The sequence below is a fragment of the Canis aureus genome, chromosome 20 (genome assembly GCF_053574225.1).
Source record: "Canis aureus isolate CA01 chromosome 20, VMU_Caureus_v.1.0, whole genome shotgun sequence".
In the NCBI taxonomy this organism is placed as follows: domain Eukaryota; kingdom Metazoa; phylum Chordata; class Mammalia; order Carnivora; family Canidae; genus Canis; species Canis aureus.
In genome coordinates this window covers 37,137,840-37,157,518 of record NC_135630.1, presented here as the reverse complement: position 1 = coordinate 37,157,518, position 19,679 = coordinate 37,137,840, and the positions used below count along the sequence as shown (strand labels likewise).

Here is a 19,679-nt window from a genome sequence, read left to right as displayed (position 1 = left end):
CATCGGGCTCTAGGCTGAGCACAGGGTCTGCTTGAGATTCTCCGTCTCCCTCTGCCCCTCTCCCCACTCACATTCTCTCTCTCTTTCTCCAAAATAAGTAAATACATCTTTTTAAGAACGTAGGAGGAAAAAAAAACATAAGAGGGACGCTCATACGCTGTTGGGGGAATGTAAACTGGTACAACCACCATGGAAAACAGTATGGAGGCGCCTCAAAAAATAAAAATAGTACTACCGCATGATCCAGCAATCACACTTCTGGGTATATCCCCCCAAAAGTGAAATCAGGACCTCAAAGAGATCTCTGCACTCCCGTGTCCACTGCAGCATTGTTCACAATAGCCAAGTTGTGGAAGCAGCCCGTGTGTTCACCGAACCATGACTGGATAAGGAAGATTACAATGGCGCATTACTCAGCCTTAAAAACTAAAGAAATCCTCCCACTTGTGACTTGTGGTAAACAAGAATTCTGGTGTGAACAACAAGCTTGGGAGAAAACAGAAAAGGAGCAAGACTTCCCTCAGACTGGGAAGAAAAGGAAGGCAAGTGATGAGTGGGACGTACAAGGTTCCAGAAAGAGGTGTGAGAGCCCTGCCGTCCAGCCAGCCCTGGATGGTGGGATAGCCCAGAGGAGAAAGGGCTGTAGGGACCGTCTAGACCAGCAGGACCACAGACAAGCCTTGCAGAGCCCATGCCTCCCAACGAAGCACAGAAATCTGTTGGCCACCGCTCTCAAGACCACTCTCTTGGCCACCAAGCTCAGGACCACGTGGGCTCCCCCAGATACCAGGGTGCCCTGTGGATCTCTGATACCCTGGGCAAGATGTGGGGAAGAGCCACAAAATCCCAAGGCTTAGGTTAGGTTTCTTCGCCCCAGGAGAATGGAGTCAGAATTAAAGTTACAGAAAACTGAGAAAGTTCTCTTTTTGCCCACTGGAGTTGATGGACAGACATCGGTCTCCTTTGCACTTGTGAAGCCCCTGGCACTGGGCCAGCCGAGGCTCGGTGACATAGCCTCCTTCTGTCCTGCAGTCCTGCTGTCCTGCCTCACCCCCTGCCCCTGTAGAGAGGGGTGGCCCACAGGCAGGTCTGGCAACGGGGAGGGCCTGGATTACAGGTAAAGGTGATCCAAGAGAGGGCAGCACAGTGCCTGGGCATCTCTACATCCCCACCCAGCCCAGTGCCTGACAAACAGCCAGCCTTCTGCCAACTGCATGTCTGCCCTGCATCCACCCAGAGGGGAGCATCCATCTTCCAGGCCTTGATTTATTTATAAATGAGCTCAGATGGCCTGACGATAACCTGGGAGCATTTCCGGAGCCTTGTGTCAGGCGGCAGTGCCATGGGGCCAGGACCAAGCCAGGCCCCCGGGGATGTGCTGGGTGGGGGCAGTGGGTCCTCCGGCCCTCCAAGCCCCCCACACCACCCCTGCTGCTTGCTGGGCCAGCTAAGGGAGGTCACGGGGACCCAAGTTCCCCCTGGCCTCGCCCTTCGGGTCCTCCCCTAGCTTCTGCCTGCATCAGTGTTAACTCTCTCCTCCCACTAGAGCTGCCGTAGCCATCTTCCAGGTGCCTCCTGACCCTGCTCACTGCCACCCACCCTGTGTCCTGCCACTGCCACCCGCCTGTTCCTCGGCTTCATCGCGTCTCTCTTTACCTTTCTCAGCTACCCCAGCCCCATCCCTAGGCCATCCACTGGGCAACTCGGTGAGGCCTCCTGGGCTTTGCTAATGAGCTGATCTACAGTATCCAGTATCCGGGTCAGGAAAGGTGTTGCCCTCTAGGTGATGGCTGGACCACACACAGGAGTGGTCAGGATGGGGTCAAGGGAACTAAAGTCCCAGGTGAAAAAGACATTTCAAAGCAGAGCATGGGAGGAACAGCTAAACAGCCTGGAGGTCGGGGGGCAGTTCTCTTTAAACCAGGAAGCATGGGGCACCTGGGTGGCTCAGTGGTTGAGGATCTTCCTTCGGCTCAGGGCATGATCCTGGGATCGAGTCCTGCAGTCAGGCTCCCTGCAGGGAGCCTGCTTCTCCCTTTGCCTATGTCTCTGCCTCTCTCTGTGTCTCTCATGAATAGATAACTAAAATCTTTTTTAAAAAACCCCAAAACCAGGAAGCACAAGCTGTTCCACAGAATACACTGCATTGGGAGTAGTGAGTTCCCCACCACTAAAAGTATTCAAGCAGGGCACGGAATTAGCAGACTGGGAAATACCTTAGATGTTGCATGGAGGCTTCGAGAGATACGAGGAAGGACGCTTCGAGCCTGAGGCTGAAGGCTGCTTTCCTTAAGGTGAGCTCCTGAGCACTGTGCGCTGAGCCCGTCCCCTCTCAGGCACTGGGCAAACTGTACATTGCCCTGCAGAATCCTCTCATCCACTCCAATAGCTCTTTCTCACCTGGCCTAAAGCTCTTTGTTTCATGCTGCCTCTCCCATGAATTAAAGATTAATTGGCATCAACAGTCTGTCTTTTTTTTTTTTTTCTAACTTCTAAATCCCTTCTTGGGAGTGTGAGGGTATCAATCATTCACAGCTCAGGCAGGGTTGCAAACTACAAAATTCTCTGGATTTAGAGTCAAGACATGTGAGATAGAGTCCTATTTCAGCTCTGGGTGATCCTGAGTCTCTTGGGGCCTCTATTTTCCTCATCTGTGAATTGGGGTTAATCACAGTACTTACTATATAGGGTAAAAACTAAAAAAAAAAAAAAAAAAAAAAAAAGAAAGAAAAAAAAAGAAGAAGTCTGAAATGTTACACAAACATAAGTTACTTATTTCTGAAAAATGAGCCAAGATTTGTTGTGCCGAGCAAAGGAGAGGGGAAGTGAGCTGTGGGCAGGGTGGGCGTGTCAGGCACTGGGGGGAGACAGTTGGCTTCTGGAACCCTTCAGGAGGAGAATCCAGAAAAGGAGCTGGGAATGTTTGCTAGAAAAAAACTGTTAAAAGCAGCATGTCTGAAATACTGGTGTAGACTACAGTGTGAATGAACCTCGAAAACATGCTCAGTGGAAGAAGGCAGACACAGGTCACATACTGTAGGATTCCGTTTAGAAATCCAACGTCAGGAGCACCCGGGTGGCTCAGTGGTTGAGTGTCTGCCTTCAGCTCAGGTCGTGACCCCGGGTCCTGGGATAGAGTCCCACATCGGGCTCCCCATGGGGAGCCTGCTTCTCCCTCTGCCTGTGTCTCTGCTTCTCTCTCTGTGTCTCTCATGAATAAATAAATAAAATCGGTAAAAAAACAACAAAAAAAAGGAATTTAGGGTCAGCAAATCCGTTGAGACAGGAAGAAGATTTGTGGTTGCCAGGGGCAGGGGATGGGGGCAGTGAGCAGGGTTTGTTTACTGGAGATGGGGTTTTATTTTGGGGCAATGAAAATGTTTTGGAACTGGAGGGATGCTGGCTGCACGGCACTGTGTGCCCTGAATGCCGATCAACTGTTCACTCTATACTGGTTCAGTTTGGTTAAGTTATGTGAATTTCACCTCATTCACTCCTTCCCCTTTCCCCGCCCCCCAAAAAGAAGTCAGCCTGTCCCCTCCTGCTCATGTTCTTCAGGACAGGGCAACCAGCTAGCAGAGACAAGAAGAAAGAGGGAAGGAATGAATGGCAAGTCCCCACTTTGAAGGCAAGGACATGAAGTCCCAGAGAGGATTAGTGTCTTGCTCAAGGTCACACAGCCCCTACGTGACAGAGGAATGCACATGTCTTTGTGATTGCCAAGCGCACACCTTTCCTGCCACCATACCAACTCTCTGGAACATTCTTCCCCATGGAGTCAAAGCCCTTCCACCAGCCAGCTCCAAGGGGGTATCAGCTTCTGTAAACAGAGCAATAAATAGCCTGGTAGAGTGGTTCATGCAGCTATTAGGGTGACCCTGAAATGTTCCCACAAAATGCTGGGAAGGCCTTGGCCACCTAACCCGGAATAGCTGAAGAGTTAATTTTTTATTTGTGATAAGTGTGCCAGGCTCGGGGACAGCTCCGTGAGTGGCATTTCCTGTGACTCGTCTGGTGATCAAACATTAACCTCCTCCCCAGGGAGGACTGGACAGCTTAACCATTAACCCCACGCCCCCAACCGAGAGTCGGCCAGCCCCTCCTGCCTCAGGCACCGAGAGGAGACGGATCCTTGCTGGGGACGGAGGGCCTGTGGGCCTGTGGCCTGGGTGGCCCGGGGACCGGGCAGTCTCGAGAGCAAGGCCTGGGCCAGCTTGCATGTTCTGCTCTGTCTTCCCAACCTCTCGGCAGAGCGAGCCTGAAGACTTTTCCAGCAGGCCAGGCGCTCGGACATCCTGCGCCTCCAGGGCTTTTAAACTAGGCTTTCCACGCCACGGATCCGCTTTCCCAAATGAAAATCGCAGAAGACCGACATGCCAAACAGATCCCACAGGGCCCTGTGTGTGTGTTGGAGGGTGGGGGGGGGTCGAGGAGAGGAGCCTGGCCACCTTCTCACTCACCTGCCCTGGCCTCACCAAACATTCTTGAACACCACAAATCCAGCATAGTCCCTTTCTCATACGGAGAGAGTGGGTCCAGAAGGAGGGTATGCTCAGGGCCTTCCAAGGGAGTTAGAGGCAGAACCAGGGCAGGAGCTCCTAATGAGCTTTCTCGGACCTGGAGGCACCATTAGGACCACGTGGGAGCCTTAAGGAGAAAGGATGAGCAGACTTGCTCCAGATCAGTCAACCCAGAACCCGGTGTGGGCACGTTCACAGCCACCCCAAGCATTGTGTGCGTGAGGTCGGCGTCCGTAGCATCTGGGTAGCAGTTCCAGATAGTGGAGCCTCCCCGGGCAGGGCTGAGCATGCAGGTGGACAGCAGGCCCAGGTGGAGCCTAGGCATCCACAGCAGAGGCCAGCCTGGTCTCTGTGGACCTAGCAGAGGGGCCATAAGAGAAGCCCCTTGCCACCATGAGACCCCTGCCTCTATATATGGCCAACGGTGTCGTGAGGTCCCCATGATATCCTCATTTTTAAATGGGCAAGTTGGAGAGATCTGGCCCAAGATCACGGAGAGGAAGCAACAGCACTGAGACTCTGGCTGGCTCTGTCTGTCCTGCGGCCTGGTGTGCACCCCTGGTGCTCAGCTCACAACCCCCCACGGTTACAGGAGCACATGTGCCCTCATGGTGCGGGAGCCAACAGGAGCACTGGGGCATCCAGAAGGCCAAGCAGGGGGCCCAGCCAACGATGTGGGTCACTTGGAGGCTGAATGGGGCTAGCAGAGCAGCTCGATGCTTGTTATGGGCATTCCCTGAGGACAAAGGGCTTGTGTCTCTGCTCCTGGGTCAGGCTCTCTGCATCCCTCCATGGGTGGCATGGGCCACACTCCCCACCTTAGCTAGTTTGTGACAGGTCAGGCCTGCAGGGGCCTTGGCTCGTGGATGGCTCTGCTTCATCTCCCACTGTCCACTCAGGGCCAGCTCTATTGTTTTCTCCTCTCTCCTTGCTCTCAGTCAGTATCTGTACTCACTCATTCACTTGGTAAGTCAGTCAACAAACACACAATGACTACTTGGTCTGTGCAAGCCCTGTGCCATGCATCAGGGAAGGGGAGGAAAGTTAACACAGTCTAGCAAATACATCTCTGTAGTGCAGTGCCGAGGTGCCAGGAGGGAGACAAGCAGGCTCCCTGTAGGGGTCAGGGTGGCCACCTAACCAGCGGAGCTGTGGGCATTCAGGAAATTGTTTTGGGAAGTGTCTAAAAAGTAGGGTAGTTGGCAGAGTGAGGAAGAGGGAATGGTGCTGTAGCAGAGGGATCAGCATGTGCAAAGGCCTGGAGGCCCAGAGAAACTGACACAATCGTAAAACTGTAAGCAATTTGGTTGAGCCATGGGGAAATGTTTGGGATGGAGGCATGGACGAGAGCCCAGTCAGGAGCTGGACCTCATCCTGGACCCACTGAAGAGCAATGGAACATTCCAAACACATCAGGCACTAATTCTCAAGATAAGTGCCCCTTACTTCTCAGTAGGAGCTGAAGTCCACTGTCTCTTGCCCAGAGGCCTGGCATTTTAGGCCTTTCTCCTAGGGCTAATGAAAAGCCCATGCCCTGTCATTGGAATTGTAGGCATTCGTGTTGGGGACATGCAGGCAGAGGTCAGCTGCCAACACTGCAGCACCCAAGGCTGGCTGAGTTGGTGGCTCATTTTCTGCCCTTCCAGACACAGTTTCTAGGGTAGCAGGAGGGGCTCCGGGAAATCAAGAGGCTCAGGCTCAATGGTGCCCCCCAGTGAGCACTGTAAGACCACGGTCTGCCTCTGGCAAGTGGCTTTCACAGCTGGCAGAGGAAGGAAAGGCTGGGCTGGGGGTGAAGGTCATCCTGTCCCTGTCCCTGATGCAGAGGATGGGCAAATCGCTGAAAGCACATAGCAACGTCCAGGCTGCCCACCACATCCTGATCTTCCTCCTGCCTCTGGCTGCTCCTGACAATGCCTGCTGGGCAGCTTGAGGCTGGCTCCTGGGCACTCTTCCCCCCTCACACCCTCACCTCCTTCAGCCTCAACCCCTTTGTCACCTGTACAGAGGGGCTCCCCAGCCTGACCCCTCCTCTGCATGGCTGACACCTCCTGATCTGTGTCGCTCCTCCCTCTGCACACCCGGTCTTCCTCTGCCCTATCTTCCTGTTGCTCAAGTGGAACACCTGGGAGCCATCCTGGACGTGCCCTCTCCCACCTCGCCCCTGAGTCGAATCTCCACCACATCTTGCCTGCATTGGCATTGAACCTGCTTACTTGTGTCCGCTCCTCTCCACCTCCACCTACCCTCAGGAGCAGACCTTTCTCGTGTGGCCTCGCTCTTTCCCCTTTCTGCACACACCAACCTCATTTTCAAATGCCAGCCCCTGAATCCCATTATCTGAAGGCTTTCTCCAGCCGCTGGAACCCACGTCCAGCTCCCTCCCTGTTCTGAATGCCAAAAAAAAAAAAAAAAAAAGTGAATGAAAAGAATGCCACATTTAGGGGCTCCTTCCTTTCCCTCAGCTCCCCATACTGGGCGTTCCTGGGATAGCTGCCAAATTAGCTACTTGCGTTTGAACCCTCTTCCCGGCACCTGCTTCCCAGGAACCCTGCTAGTCCAGAGGACCATTATCCATTGCCCAGACCACTAGCTTTCCAGGGGGGGTCTGGGAACCTCCTCTTGTCCTTCTCCAATGCACCTTCCATGCTGCAGCAAAGGTGATCTTTGCATAAACAGAGGATCTCATAGCTCCCCTCTGAAGACTCTTCAGGGCTTTCCAGTGCTCATAAGATCAGGCTAAAAATCCTCTATGTGGCCAGTGTGCTCCTGTGCATGGCCATGGCCCTGCTGCCTCTCGAGCCCATTTTGTGACAAGCTCGCTCTCCTCCCTAGGCTGCGTTCTGGCCACCTCGGCCTTCCTCCCACCACAGGTGTGCTCTCCACTGTTCCCCCAGCCCTGATTGCTCTTTCTCCTTTTTGCATAGGAAAGTTTACTCATCCCTAGTCTGGGCTCAAACATGGCTTCCTCAGAGAGCTTTCCCAGGGTTTGCAGACCGGGTCAGAGTCCCTCACTTCATACTTACACAGAGCCGAACATCACACTCTACTCATCTTGTTTCCGTTTTACAATAATTTGTGATATTTGAGTAATGTCTCCCTCATCAGCTAGTCATAATGGCTGTAGCAGAGACTGTCTACCTTGCTCACTGACAGAGCGTGATTGTGTTCAAGGTGGCCGCAGGCACAGCTAAAAATCAATCTCCAGCCTCATCTGCAGCCAGAGGTAGCCATGCAGTCCAGTTCTGGCAGATGAGGTATATAAGCAGAAGTCACTTAGAGAACTTCAGGACTTCCCAGTACATCTCACCCTTTCTACTGGTGATTCTATTCTTCCTGCCAGAGACAGGTACTCTCCCCCTCCTGCCTGGAGGTATGGCAGCCTTTTTATGACCATGAGGCAAACAGCACAAAAAGTCCAGTTCTGGACTTCCTATAATGTGCTAAAAAAGCCAACTCCTATTTGATGAAACTAGGCTACCAAACTTCTACTACATGTGGAAAAATAGATCCCTCGGTGATTAGAGAGGAATCTGTGTTCCTTTTTCTCATCACTGTATACTTTGTTCTCACCATTCCCACCTCATAACAGTAAGTGCTATATTTTGTAAATGAATGCTTGTAATTTCACACCACTCCATAAAAAAAATTGGGAATTGAGGCCCAGAGACACTAAGTAACTTGTCCAAGGTCACACAGCCTGTCTAACTTATTAACTTATTTTTATTTTATCTTTTTAGAGAGAGAGAGTGAGCAGGGAGAGGGGCACAAGGAGAGGGAGAGAATCTTAAACAGTTTCCACGCTGAGCACGGAGCCGATGCAGGGCTTTATCTCATGATCTTGAGATCATGACCTGAGCTGAAATCAAGAGTCAGATGTTTAACCAACTGAGCCACCCAGGTGCCCCCAGACTGTCTAATTTAAAAGTCTGGGTCTCTCTCCTCCACTCTCATCCTCTTCCTCTTCCTTTTTAAAAATTGAGGTAAAATTCACAAAACAGAGATAGAGGCTGCCTCCTCTTCTAGCTCACAGCACATTCCACCATCATTGCCACCAGTAGTCAGGCACCATGTGAAGTGGGAAAGTTAGAGAGAGGAGGAGGAGGTGGAGGCGGAGGAGACGAGAGGAGCGAAAAAGCAGTGTGCACCAGGCAGAGCTGCTGGAGTGCCAGCTGAGATCCAGGGAGTATCTATGCTGCATGGTGCTGGAGCAGGGGAAGGAGCCCCCGACCCAGCCGTGGTACACAGTGAGAAACTGGATAACCAACAGATCAAGAATTTCAAGAACAAAGGCCATGACTTGGAGGGAAGACTGTTGCAAAAGGATATGTATGCATGGCCTATACACCAGCAAACTGCATAGCCTAGATGAAATGGGTAAGTTCCTAGAAACACACAATCTACTGAGACAAACAAACAGAAAGTCTGAGCAGACCTCTAATTAGTAAAGACATCGAGTCAATAATAATAATAAAAAAAACTTTTATTTCCCAACAAAGAAAAGCCCAGAGGGCCCTGTTGGTGAATCCTGCCAAACCTTTAAAGAGGAATCAACATTAAAAAAATAAATAAATAAATAAAATAAAAAAGAATTAACACTGGCCCTCCTCAAATGCTTCTAAAAAAGGGGAAAAGGGGGTAAATCATTCTACGAGGTCAGTATTATCCTGCTACGAAAGCCAGACAAAGACAGAAAGCCAGACAAGAAAACTACAGACTAATATCCCCGATGAACATTATTGCAAAAAATTTTAAACAAAATACCGGGAAACTTAATTGAAGAGGATAATCCATTAATAGGACTATGTACCATGACCAAGTGGGATCTATCCCTGTAACACAGGAATGGCTCAACATATGAAAATCGGTCAATGTAATATACCACGTTCACAGAGTAAAGAACAAAAACCACATGATTATCTCAGTTGATGTAGAAAAAGCATACAACAAGGTTCAGCACCCTTTCATGATAAAAACGCTTAACAAACTAGGAAGACAAGGAAACTACCTCAACATAATAAAAGCCATATGTGAAAAGCCCACAGTGAATATCATACTCACTGGTAAAAGACTGAAAGCTTTTCCTGTAAGATCAAGAACAAGACAAGGATGCCTGCTATCACCAGGTGTATTCAGAGTAGTACTGGAAGTCCTTGCCATAGCAATTAGGCAAGAAAAGGAAATAAGAGGCATCTGAATTGGAAAGGAAGGAGTAAATTATCTCTGTTCACAGACAACATAATGTTATATGTGGAAAATCCTCAATATTCCACAAAAAAAACTATTGAACTAATACATGGACTCAGCAAAGTTGCAGGATAGATATAAAATTAACACACAAAAATCAGTTGTATTCCTGTACACTAATGAGGAACAACCTGGAAAGGAAATTAGGAAATGAAGCAATCTACAATAGCATAAAAAAATAAAACACTTAGGAATACCCAACCACAAGGTTAAAGACTTGCATGCTGAAAATGACAAAATATTGCTAAAAGAAATTAAAGACACAACTAAATGGAAAGACATCCTGTGTTCACGGATCAGATCACTTGATATTGTTAAGATGTTGATACTATCCAACACAATCTATAGATTCAATGCAATCCCTATCAAAATCCCAATGGCATTACTTGCAGATATAGAAAAATCCATCCTAAAATTCATATGGAATCTCAAGGGACCTGAAAATAGCCAAATCAACCTTGAAAGAACAAAGTTGGAAGTCTCACACTTTCTGATTTCAAAACTTACTACAAAGCTACAGTAATCAAAACAGCATGGCACTGGCAGAAAGACAGCTGTGCAGACCAATAGTATAGACTAGCGAACCCAAAAATAAACCTTCACGTATATAGTCAAATGATTTTTGAGAAGAGTGCCAAAACCATTCAATGGGAAGACATTTTTCAATGAAAGCTGTTGGAGAAACTGGATATCCACATGAGAAAGAATGAAGTTGGACACCATATACAAAAATTAACTCAAAATGGACCAAGAACCTAAATATAAGAGCTAATACTATAAAAATCTTAAGATAAAACATACAGGAAGAGCTTTGTGAGATTCAATTTAGCAATGATTTATTAGATATGACTTCAAAAGCACAGACAACAAAAGTAAAAAATAGATGCATTGAACTATATCAAACTTAAAAACTTCTGTTCTTCAAAGGACACAACCAACAGAATGAAAAGGCAACCTACACAATAGGCAAGATTATTTACAAATCATAGAGTTGATAACAGGTTAAGACCCAAAATACATAAAGAACTCCTATGATACAACAGCAAAAAAACAAACAACCCTATTTTTAAATGGGCAAAGGACTTGAATAGACACTTCTCCAAAGAAGACATACAAATAACCAGCAAACACATGAAAAGATGCTCAACATCATTCATCATCATGAAAATGCAGATCAAAACAATGATACATCACCTCATACCCATTAGAATAACTACTATAAAAAAATAAAGTAGCAAATATTGGTGAAGATATGGAGAAATTGGAATTCATATGCACTGCTGGTGAGAATGTGAAATATTACAGCTACTATGAAAAAAAAAACAGTATGCCAGATCCTGAAAAAATTAAAAATAGAATTACTATATAATCCCACAATTTCACTTCCAGTTATATATCTGAAAGAATTGAAAGCAGAAACTTGAAGAGATACTTGCACACTCATGTTCATGGCAGCATTATTCACAACAGATAAGAGGTGACAATAACTCAAGTGTCCTTTCACGAATGAATGGATAAACAAAATGTGAAAGTTCTGCTCTATGCCCCAACATTGATGAATTTTGAGGACATTATGCTAAGCCAATCACAAAAAGACAAACGCTGTATGATTCCACTTACATGCAGTATCTAGAATTGTCAAATTAAAAAAAAATTTTTTTAATAGAATTGTCAAATTCATAGAAACAGAAAGTAGAATGGTGGTTGCCAGGCGATGGGGTAAGGGAAAAAAAGGGAGCTGTTGGGTGTTTGTTTGTTTTTCAGGAGGTTCCACAACCCTGAGATCAAGAGTTGTACGTTTAACCAACTGAGCCACCCAGGCACCCCAAGGAAGTTGTTTTAATGATATAGAGTTTCAGTTTCTCAAGATGAAGAGTGTTGGAGACCAAGTGCCCAACAAGGTGAATGTACTTAACACTACTGCACTGTACATTGAGAATGGCTAAGATGGTAAATTTTATGTTATGCAATTTTTCTTAAAATTAAAATTTTTTAAATTTATAAATGATTAAGATAGTACATTTTATGTTACATGCATTTTATCAAATTAAATTGAAAAAAAAAAAAAAACCCTGACAACAGCAAATGCTGGTGAAGACTGTGGAGCAATAAGAACTCTCATTCACTGCTTGTGGAATGCAAAATTACACGCCCACTTTGGATGACCGTTTGGTAGCTTCTCACAAAACTGAACATACTTTTACCATGTATATGATCCAGCAATCAAGCTCTTTGGTATTTTACCCAAATGAGTTGAAAACCTATGTCCACACACAGCAGCTTTATTTATAATTATCGAAATGTGGAAGCAACTAAGATGTCCTTCAGTAGGTGAATGGGTAAACTGTGGTGAATCCAGACAATGGGATATTATTTTGCTCTATGAAGAATGTGCTATCAAGCTATCAAGGAGAAAACCTTAAATACATATCAATGTGAAGGAAGCCAATCTGAAAAGACTACATATTGTATGATTTTACCCATATGAGGTTCCAGAAAAGGCAAAACTATGGAGACAGTAACATCGGTGGTTGCCAAGGATTAGGGAAAAGAGAGAGGGATGAATAGGTAGAGGACAGAGGATTTTTAGGGCACAGAAACTGCTCTGTATGATACTATAATGGTGAACACATGTCCTTATACATTTGTCAAAACCCAGAGAATGTATACCAAGAGTGAACCCTAATATGAACTCTGGACTTTGAGTAGTAATGTTGTATCAATGCAGGTTCATCGATTATAACAAGTGAATCGCTCTGTTATAGGATGTTCATGGGGGAGGAGATTATGCTTGGGTGGGGAGCAGAGAGTATATAGGAACCCAGCACTTTCTGCTCAATTTTGCAGTAAATTGCTGTAAAAAAAAGAGTCTATTTAAAAGTTCATGTAACATACACTTAACCATTATCCATTCTAAAGTGTACAGTTCAGTGGAATTTAGTAGTTACAGCATCATGCATTCATCGCCTCTATCTGGAGCTAAGATATTCTCACCAGCATCAAAAGGGAACCGCTAAGCAGTTACTCCCCCTCCCCCCTCCCCTAGCCCCTGCAGTTACCGATCTAATTTCTGTCTCTATGGAGTTGCCAGATCTGGACATTTTATATACATGGAATCATACGACACATGGCCTTTTGTAACTGGCTTTCTTCACTTACCATGTTTTCAAGACTCATCTATGTTGTAGCGTGTACCAGTATTTCATTTCTTTTTATGACTGAATAATGTTCTATTGTGTGTATAGACCACATTTCCTTACCCATGCATCAGATGATGGACACTTGGACTGTTTCTGCCTCTTGCTACTGAGACCAGTGAATATGTGTGTACAAGTTTTTGTTTGAATACCTGTAATGGATTCTTTTCTTAATGCTACATGCCTTCTAATCCTTAAATGAGGGGAAGTTAAAAAAGTAGAATAGAAATAAAATTAACACTTAAATGTCAAATTAATGGTATTTTAAAATGAATAATAGTAATACTTAAAATAATGACATTTAAGAATCACCAGTATTTATTTTGGTTTTTTTTTTTAGTATGTATGTATGTATTTATTTATTTATTTACTTGAGAGAGAGAGAGCCCGCGCATGGACACGGGGAGGGGCAGAGAGAGAAGCAGACTCTCTTCTGAGCAGGGAACTCTAGACGGGGCTTGATCCCAGGCCCCTGGGTTCATGACCTGAGGTGAAGGAAATGCTTAACTAACTGGTCCACCCAGGTGCCCTGAGAATCATAGTATTGAACATACTTTATCTTATTTATCACTATAGTCCCAAAGCAGGCATTATCATCTCCATTATGTAGATCAAGAAACTGAGGCTCAGCAGGTTAGAGAACTTGTTCATGGTTACGCAGCCAGTGAGTATAAGCCAACATTGGACCCCCGGTTCTTCTGACCCCTTGCTGCCTTTCTGGCTACCTCACTCATTAAACTGGCAGAGGAGGCGAGAGAATGGATAAGAGGTACACTGCCTTGACTAGTCATTCTCACCAAACTCTTACCTTGGTGAAGTCATCATGCACAAGTTGGTGGTTTGAAAACACAGACTTGTATCCAGAAGCCCAGAGAAACAGTGAGTGGTGATGATCTGACTTCTTGAGTGTGTGTCAACTGCTCACTGGGATCACTCCAGACCCTCCCCACCCCCACCCTTGATTATCTGAATGAATACAGCTAGTCCAGCACCTTACATCTTCAACTGGCCCAGCCCGCCTTACCCCAGTGGGACTGGACACAATCCACATCCATGAGTGGACTAAAGTGGGCCACATACCTGGGGCTGGTTGCTCCATGCCCAGGTCTCCTGGTTTCTCTTTGGAGAGTTCCTGGAGGCACTGGTCCCGTTCTTCCCGCAGCACCTGCAGCACATCACACAGTCTGGGGAGGGCGCCCACCTGCAAGTCCAAAACCCAGAATGCTCATGTTGGCCACTAACTCCAGTGTATCACAAAAAGACTTTCTGTGAGCAAGAGTGGGACTAGACAGTGGGGATTCAAAATAAGGAGGGGAAAATCCACGCCACCAAGGAGCTCCTCACAGAGAGGTGGAGGCAGCCACTCCTGAGAGAGAATTCAGGACACAGCTGGGACAGCCAGGACACTCAATCTGTACCTTGTCCACTGCAAATCATGCTCTTAAGTTTACCAAGACTCCCGAGCCCAGTGAGTTACTTGCTTTCTGGACATCTCACCATTATTAGTCAGTAGGACTTCATTTATTCCAACAGTGTTTATTTCCCAGGTTTGGCAAGCTTAGTTTTGGTTCAAAGGTCTTTGAAACCTATACTTAACTATCTCCCAGTTCCCCAGAAGACAGCACATGTTCACCCCATGCAAAGAGCAACTGAGGAAAGAGCTAGACAGGAAGAATTAGCATATAGTCCTGACTTCCTAGCTCTTCCTAGAGTAGATTTCCAGAGCACGGCTCCCTTCTTTTATTTGTGCCTGACACTTGATAAATATGTGAGTAAATGAGTGAACGAATGAGTAAATGAATGAACAACTGAAAAGATAAATGAATTGGATTTCTTCTTTACCTTTTACAGAGTAATGAATTTTAATATTCGAGACTTTTCACATATAATACATTGTTTAATCCCAAAATAACCCTGTAAAGAGACACAGAAAAGGAAACTGATGCCCATAGTGGTTTGGGCATGAGACCAAGGTCTGACACCCAGGATTCCTGATTTCAGAGACCAGCCTTCCAAGAGGTCAAGGGCTAGGTTTCATATCCTCTTGTCAATCCTGCACTACTGTGTTGTAGATGAAAATGTCAACATAATGGAGAGGGGGAGAAGTCCCTAGGGACAAAGCCATGCTCCAAAATGGCCCAAATAAACAAAAGCTCTGGGCCAGAGAAGGGCAGCTAAGGTAGTACAGTATTCAAATGATTGCAAACCAAACATAAATTATCTGGTTATCTCTTATTTTGGATCCTCCACATCTTATGACCCTTCGCTATTACAGTCAGAAAGTATCTATCCACAGGGTGCCTGGGTCGCTCAGTCAGTTAAACATCCAACTCTAAATTTCAGCTCAGGTCATGATCTCAGGGTTGTGAGATCAAGCCCTTTGTAGGGTTCCATGTGGTAAGCATGGAGTTTGCATGAGATTCTCTCTCTCTCCCTCTGCCCCTACCCCCACCCTCAATCTCTCTCGCTCTCTCTCTCTTTCAAAATAAAAAGGAATATATTAGCTGTCAGCAACTGCTCTTCTCCCCAATACCAAGCAACTGGGCCCATGATCCCCATGAAACACACACATCACATCCCCTGGCCCAGAGGCTGTGATCAGCCACAACAGAGCTGCTGCAGGAATGCCTGTGCCAGTCCAGCATTAAAATCATACTATGGTTGGGCAGCCTCAGTGGCCCAGCGGTTTAGTCTCGCCTTCAGCCCAGGGCATGATCCTGAAATCCCGGGATCAAGTCCCACGTCAGGCTCCCTGCATGGAGCCTGCTTCTCCCTCTGCCTGTGTCTCTGCCTGTGTCTCTGCCTCTCTCTCTCTCTCTCTCTCTCTCTGTGTCTCATAAATAAATAAATAAAATCTTTTTTAAAAAAATCACGCTATGGTCATTCTTTCCCCATTCATCTCCCCTGAATTTCCATCTCATACCTGACAATATAGCAAAACGACTTCATCACATTGCTTGTGATGACTCTTATATTTAGATTCTCATATTAAAACAAGTTTCTCTAAGAATGTAGTCATTGTTGGGAGAACAGGCATGCAACCTCACATACTTATGCCTTTATCCTCTCATGGGATTCCCTCCCAGTCCTTGCTGAAGTCCATCAACACCAGCACCCTCTAGCTTTTCAGCAGAGCCAGTAGAAGAGCTTGAGTGGAAAAATCCACCTGCAGGTTGGCAAGCTGCCTTTAGTTCACCAAAGATCTCAAGTAGACACACATTCTGTTCAGTGCTACCTTGAGACTAACATCACTCTTAAAAGGTGAGAAACTGCTGGAGGTAGTGCAAACAGGTACAATCTTTTAAGTGATGTCATCATGCATTAAATGTCACAAAAATGTTCATACCTTTTGGCCAACTGACTTTACTTCTAGTAATCTATGTGTAAAAAGCTTTTTATGGAAGGATTCTGTTGCAGCTTTACGTCTTATAGCAACAAAGAGATGGACTTCAGGAAGATATAGTACACAAAGCTTTTCCCTATTACTCCTGTTAAGTACAACAAGAAATCCTGGACACTATTTACAAAGCAAGGTTAGGAAGATTCTGGAAGGTGGAGAGAAGGCAAAGTAGCTGAAGACCTCATGACCCAAGGAAGCCGTAATGTCTCTGAAGTTTCTTTTCACTTCCTAGATCCTATTACCAGAGCTGAAGAAGTCAGCAGTAAGGAAATGTAGCCATATGCAACAAAAATAGCCCCAATAAAAGCCTGCTCTCTCTAGCCAAGGATCAGGAAAGAGGAAGTCTAGCAAGGCAGAAAATGTATAGACAACAACTGCCCTACTCCAGCCAAATACCACAGAAAAAACTGTGGTCAGCTGGGGAACTAGGACTTCTGCCTTCCCCAGACTGTGACATATGGCCTCAGCATCCCTGCCAGGGTGGTGACAGAGATGGCCAAGTAGCGAGCTGGTGCTTTCTCCCTGCTATGTGCTAACAGAGGTCCCCCCAGCCTATGATGTCTTTGGAGACGGGACTTCCATCCCAATCCAGAAGTAATGAGGTGCTCCTCCATCTCCCCACTGGGGTGGTGTCATAGGTACTTAAGAAAAAGAGTTAACCTAGAATCCTATACTCAGGAGAAGATATCTCTGGAAATGAAAGGGAAATCAGGACACTCTCAGATAAGAAAGACTGAAGGAACTCGTTGCCAGCCTCCTACCCTAAAAGAATGGCTAAAAAAAGGTTCTCTAAACATGGAGGGGGCCTAATGGACACTCACAACTTTAATCAGCACCAGTGATGATGAGATCTCACCCACTGCAATGTTATAAGACCAGATAGGGAGCTGATACTCCCACCTTCCACTCATCAGTAAGGGGAGAAACTCTCTCCTTTGCTATTGTCAAAAAAGGCAGAGTGGGGAAGCTGGACTTCTACTTGGACCTGGCAGAAATGAGGCAGCACCCATCCCCTTCTCCCATCAGGAAAAGCCAACTAAGAGAGATTTAAGTAAGATGCAGTCTTACAGCAATACAGAATGTCTCACTTTCAATAAAAGATCACTCATCATGTTAAGAACAGAACCAGGAAGACATCAAACTGAATGAGACAAGATGATTAATTGATGCCTACACTGAGGTGGAGAGATCTAGACCTATTTGACAAAGACCTTTATTTAAAGCAGCCATCATAAAAATGCTTCAATGAGCAATTATAAGTACACTCAAAACAAATGTAGGGATATAAACCTCGGCAATAAGCGAAAGTCTCAGCAAAGAAATAGAAGATACAAAGAAATCAAATGTAAATGCTAGAACTGAAAAAGACAATAACTGAAGGAAAAAGCTCAGTGGAAGGGTTCAACAGGAGAATGGTGGTGGCATGGGGAGGGACAGAAGAAAGAGTCACTGAGCCAGAAGACAGGACAGTAGAAATGACTCTATCTGTACAACACAGAGAAAAAATAAACTGAAAATAAAATTGAACAGACTTTGGGACATGTGGCTGGCTCAGCTTGTAGAGCATGTGACTCTTGCTTTCAGGGTTGTGAGTTCAAGCCCCTCGTTGGAGCTTAAAATATTTTTTTCATTAAAAAAATTAAAAGTAGGGAGGCCTGGGTGGCTCAGCGGTTGAGTGCCTGCCTTTGGCCCAGGGCATGATCCTGGAGTCCCAAGGATCCAAAAAATGAGCAGACTTTCAGGGTCACATGTGACAATAGAAGCACAATCCATAAAAGGAAAACTAGGTAAACTGGACTTCAGAAAAATTTTTTAAAGTTTTGCTTTATGAAAAACCATATTAAGTGGATGAAAAGACAAGTTGCAGAAAGAAAGAGAAAATATTTGCAGTCACATATTCAAGAAACGTCTGGTATCTAGAATTTATAAAGAACATTCAAAACTCACCAGTAAACAAACAAAAAATTTAGTTAGAACCATAGGTAAAATACATGAAAAGACATTTCACAGAAGATATGCAGATGGCAAATAAGCATGTGAAATGGTTCTCAAAATCATTAGCTATTAAGTGAATGCAAATTGAAACCCCAATGTATTTTCACTATACTCCCATCATAATAGTTAAAATTAAAAAGAATAGTAACAACAGGTGTTGGCGAGGTTGTGTAGAAACTAGAATACTCATACATCGCGGCTGGGAATGAAATTTGATATAGCCACTCTGGAAAACAGATTGGCGGTGTTTTTACAAAAGCTAAATACACAACTATTATATGATCCAGCAATTGCACTCCTAGGCCTTTATCCCACAGAAGTGAAAACTTCTATTTATGCAAAAACCTGTACGTGAATATTTATAGCAGCTTTATTCATAACAGCCCTAGACTCAAACAATCCAGGTGTCTTCCAATGGGTGGATGATTAAATAGACTATGATGCATCCATACTATAAAACTCCATTCAGCAATAAAAAGGAACAAACTATTGATACATATGCCAACCTAGATGAATCTCCAGAGAAGTATGCTGAATGAAAAAAAGTCAATCCCAAAGGTTACATATTATATGATTCTATCCATATAGCTCTTGAAATGACAAAATTACAGAAATAGAGAGCAGATTAGTGGTTGTCAGGAATTAAGGAAGGGTTAGGAGTGGGAGGGAAGTGGTTGTGACTGTAACAGGGCACTGTGATTCTTGGGGTGGTAGAAAAGTTCTGTATCTTCACTGTGTCAATGTCAATGCTGGAATTGTAATACTGTACTACCTATAGTTTTGCAAGATTTTATCACTGGGAGAAGCTGGCAAAAGGCTATGGGCTTTTTGTATTATTTCATACAGTCTACGATGATCTCAAAATAAAGTTTAAATATTAAAAAGAGACAATTTAAACATCTAAGGGAACACTCAGCTAACATTCAACATAATATATAATACTATAATCTTGAAATTAGGGGCTCCTGGGTGGCTCAACTGGTTAGACATCTGCCTTCGGTTCAGGTCATGATCTCAGAGTCCTAGATTAAGCCCCATGTCGGGTTCCCTGCTCAGCAGGCAGTCTGCTTCTCCCTCTGCCCCTCACCCTGTTCATGCTCTCTCTCTCTCAAATAAATAATGAAATATATTTTTTAAAATCTTGAAATTACATTCAACATGATAGTTTCAGCCATTACCTGTGATAATTCAGAAGACTATTCAGCAGTACAGATTGTTAATGGTAACACCATGATATTAAATGAGAAGAGCATGACACAAAGTTGTATACACTGTATGATTGTAGGGATGTAGAATGTACCATATTTTCAGAAGAAAATC

General features: G+C 45.3%; 1 protein-coding gene across 4 annotated transcripts in view; it reads right to left on the bottom strand.

The window, feature by feature from the left end:
- SCTR (secretin receptor) overlaps positions 1 to 19,679 on the bottom strand; it is a 71,421-nt gene that overhangs the window by 37,006 nt on the left and 14,736 nt on the right. For 2 of the 4 annotated variants that reach the window (XM_077861400.1, XM_077861401.1), the window contains exon 2: positions 14,045 to 14,165. In XM_077861400.1, the coding sequence (XP_077717526.1) occupies positions 14,045 to 14,165 (121 nt within the window). Of the gene's footprint in view, positions 1 to 2,216; positions 2,401 to 4,460; positions 4,566 to 14,044; positions 14,166 to 19,679 lie in introns of those variants that run through there. The other 2 variants (XM_077861402.1, XM_077861403.1) reach the window with 2 other exon arrangements.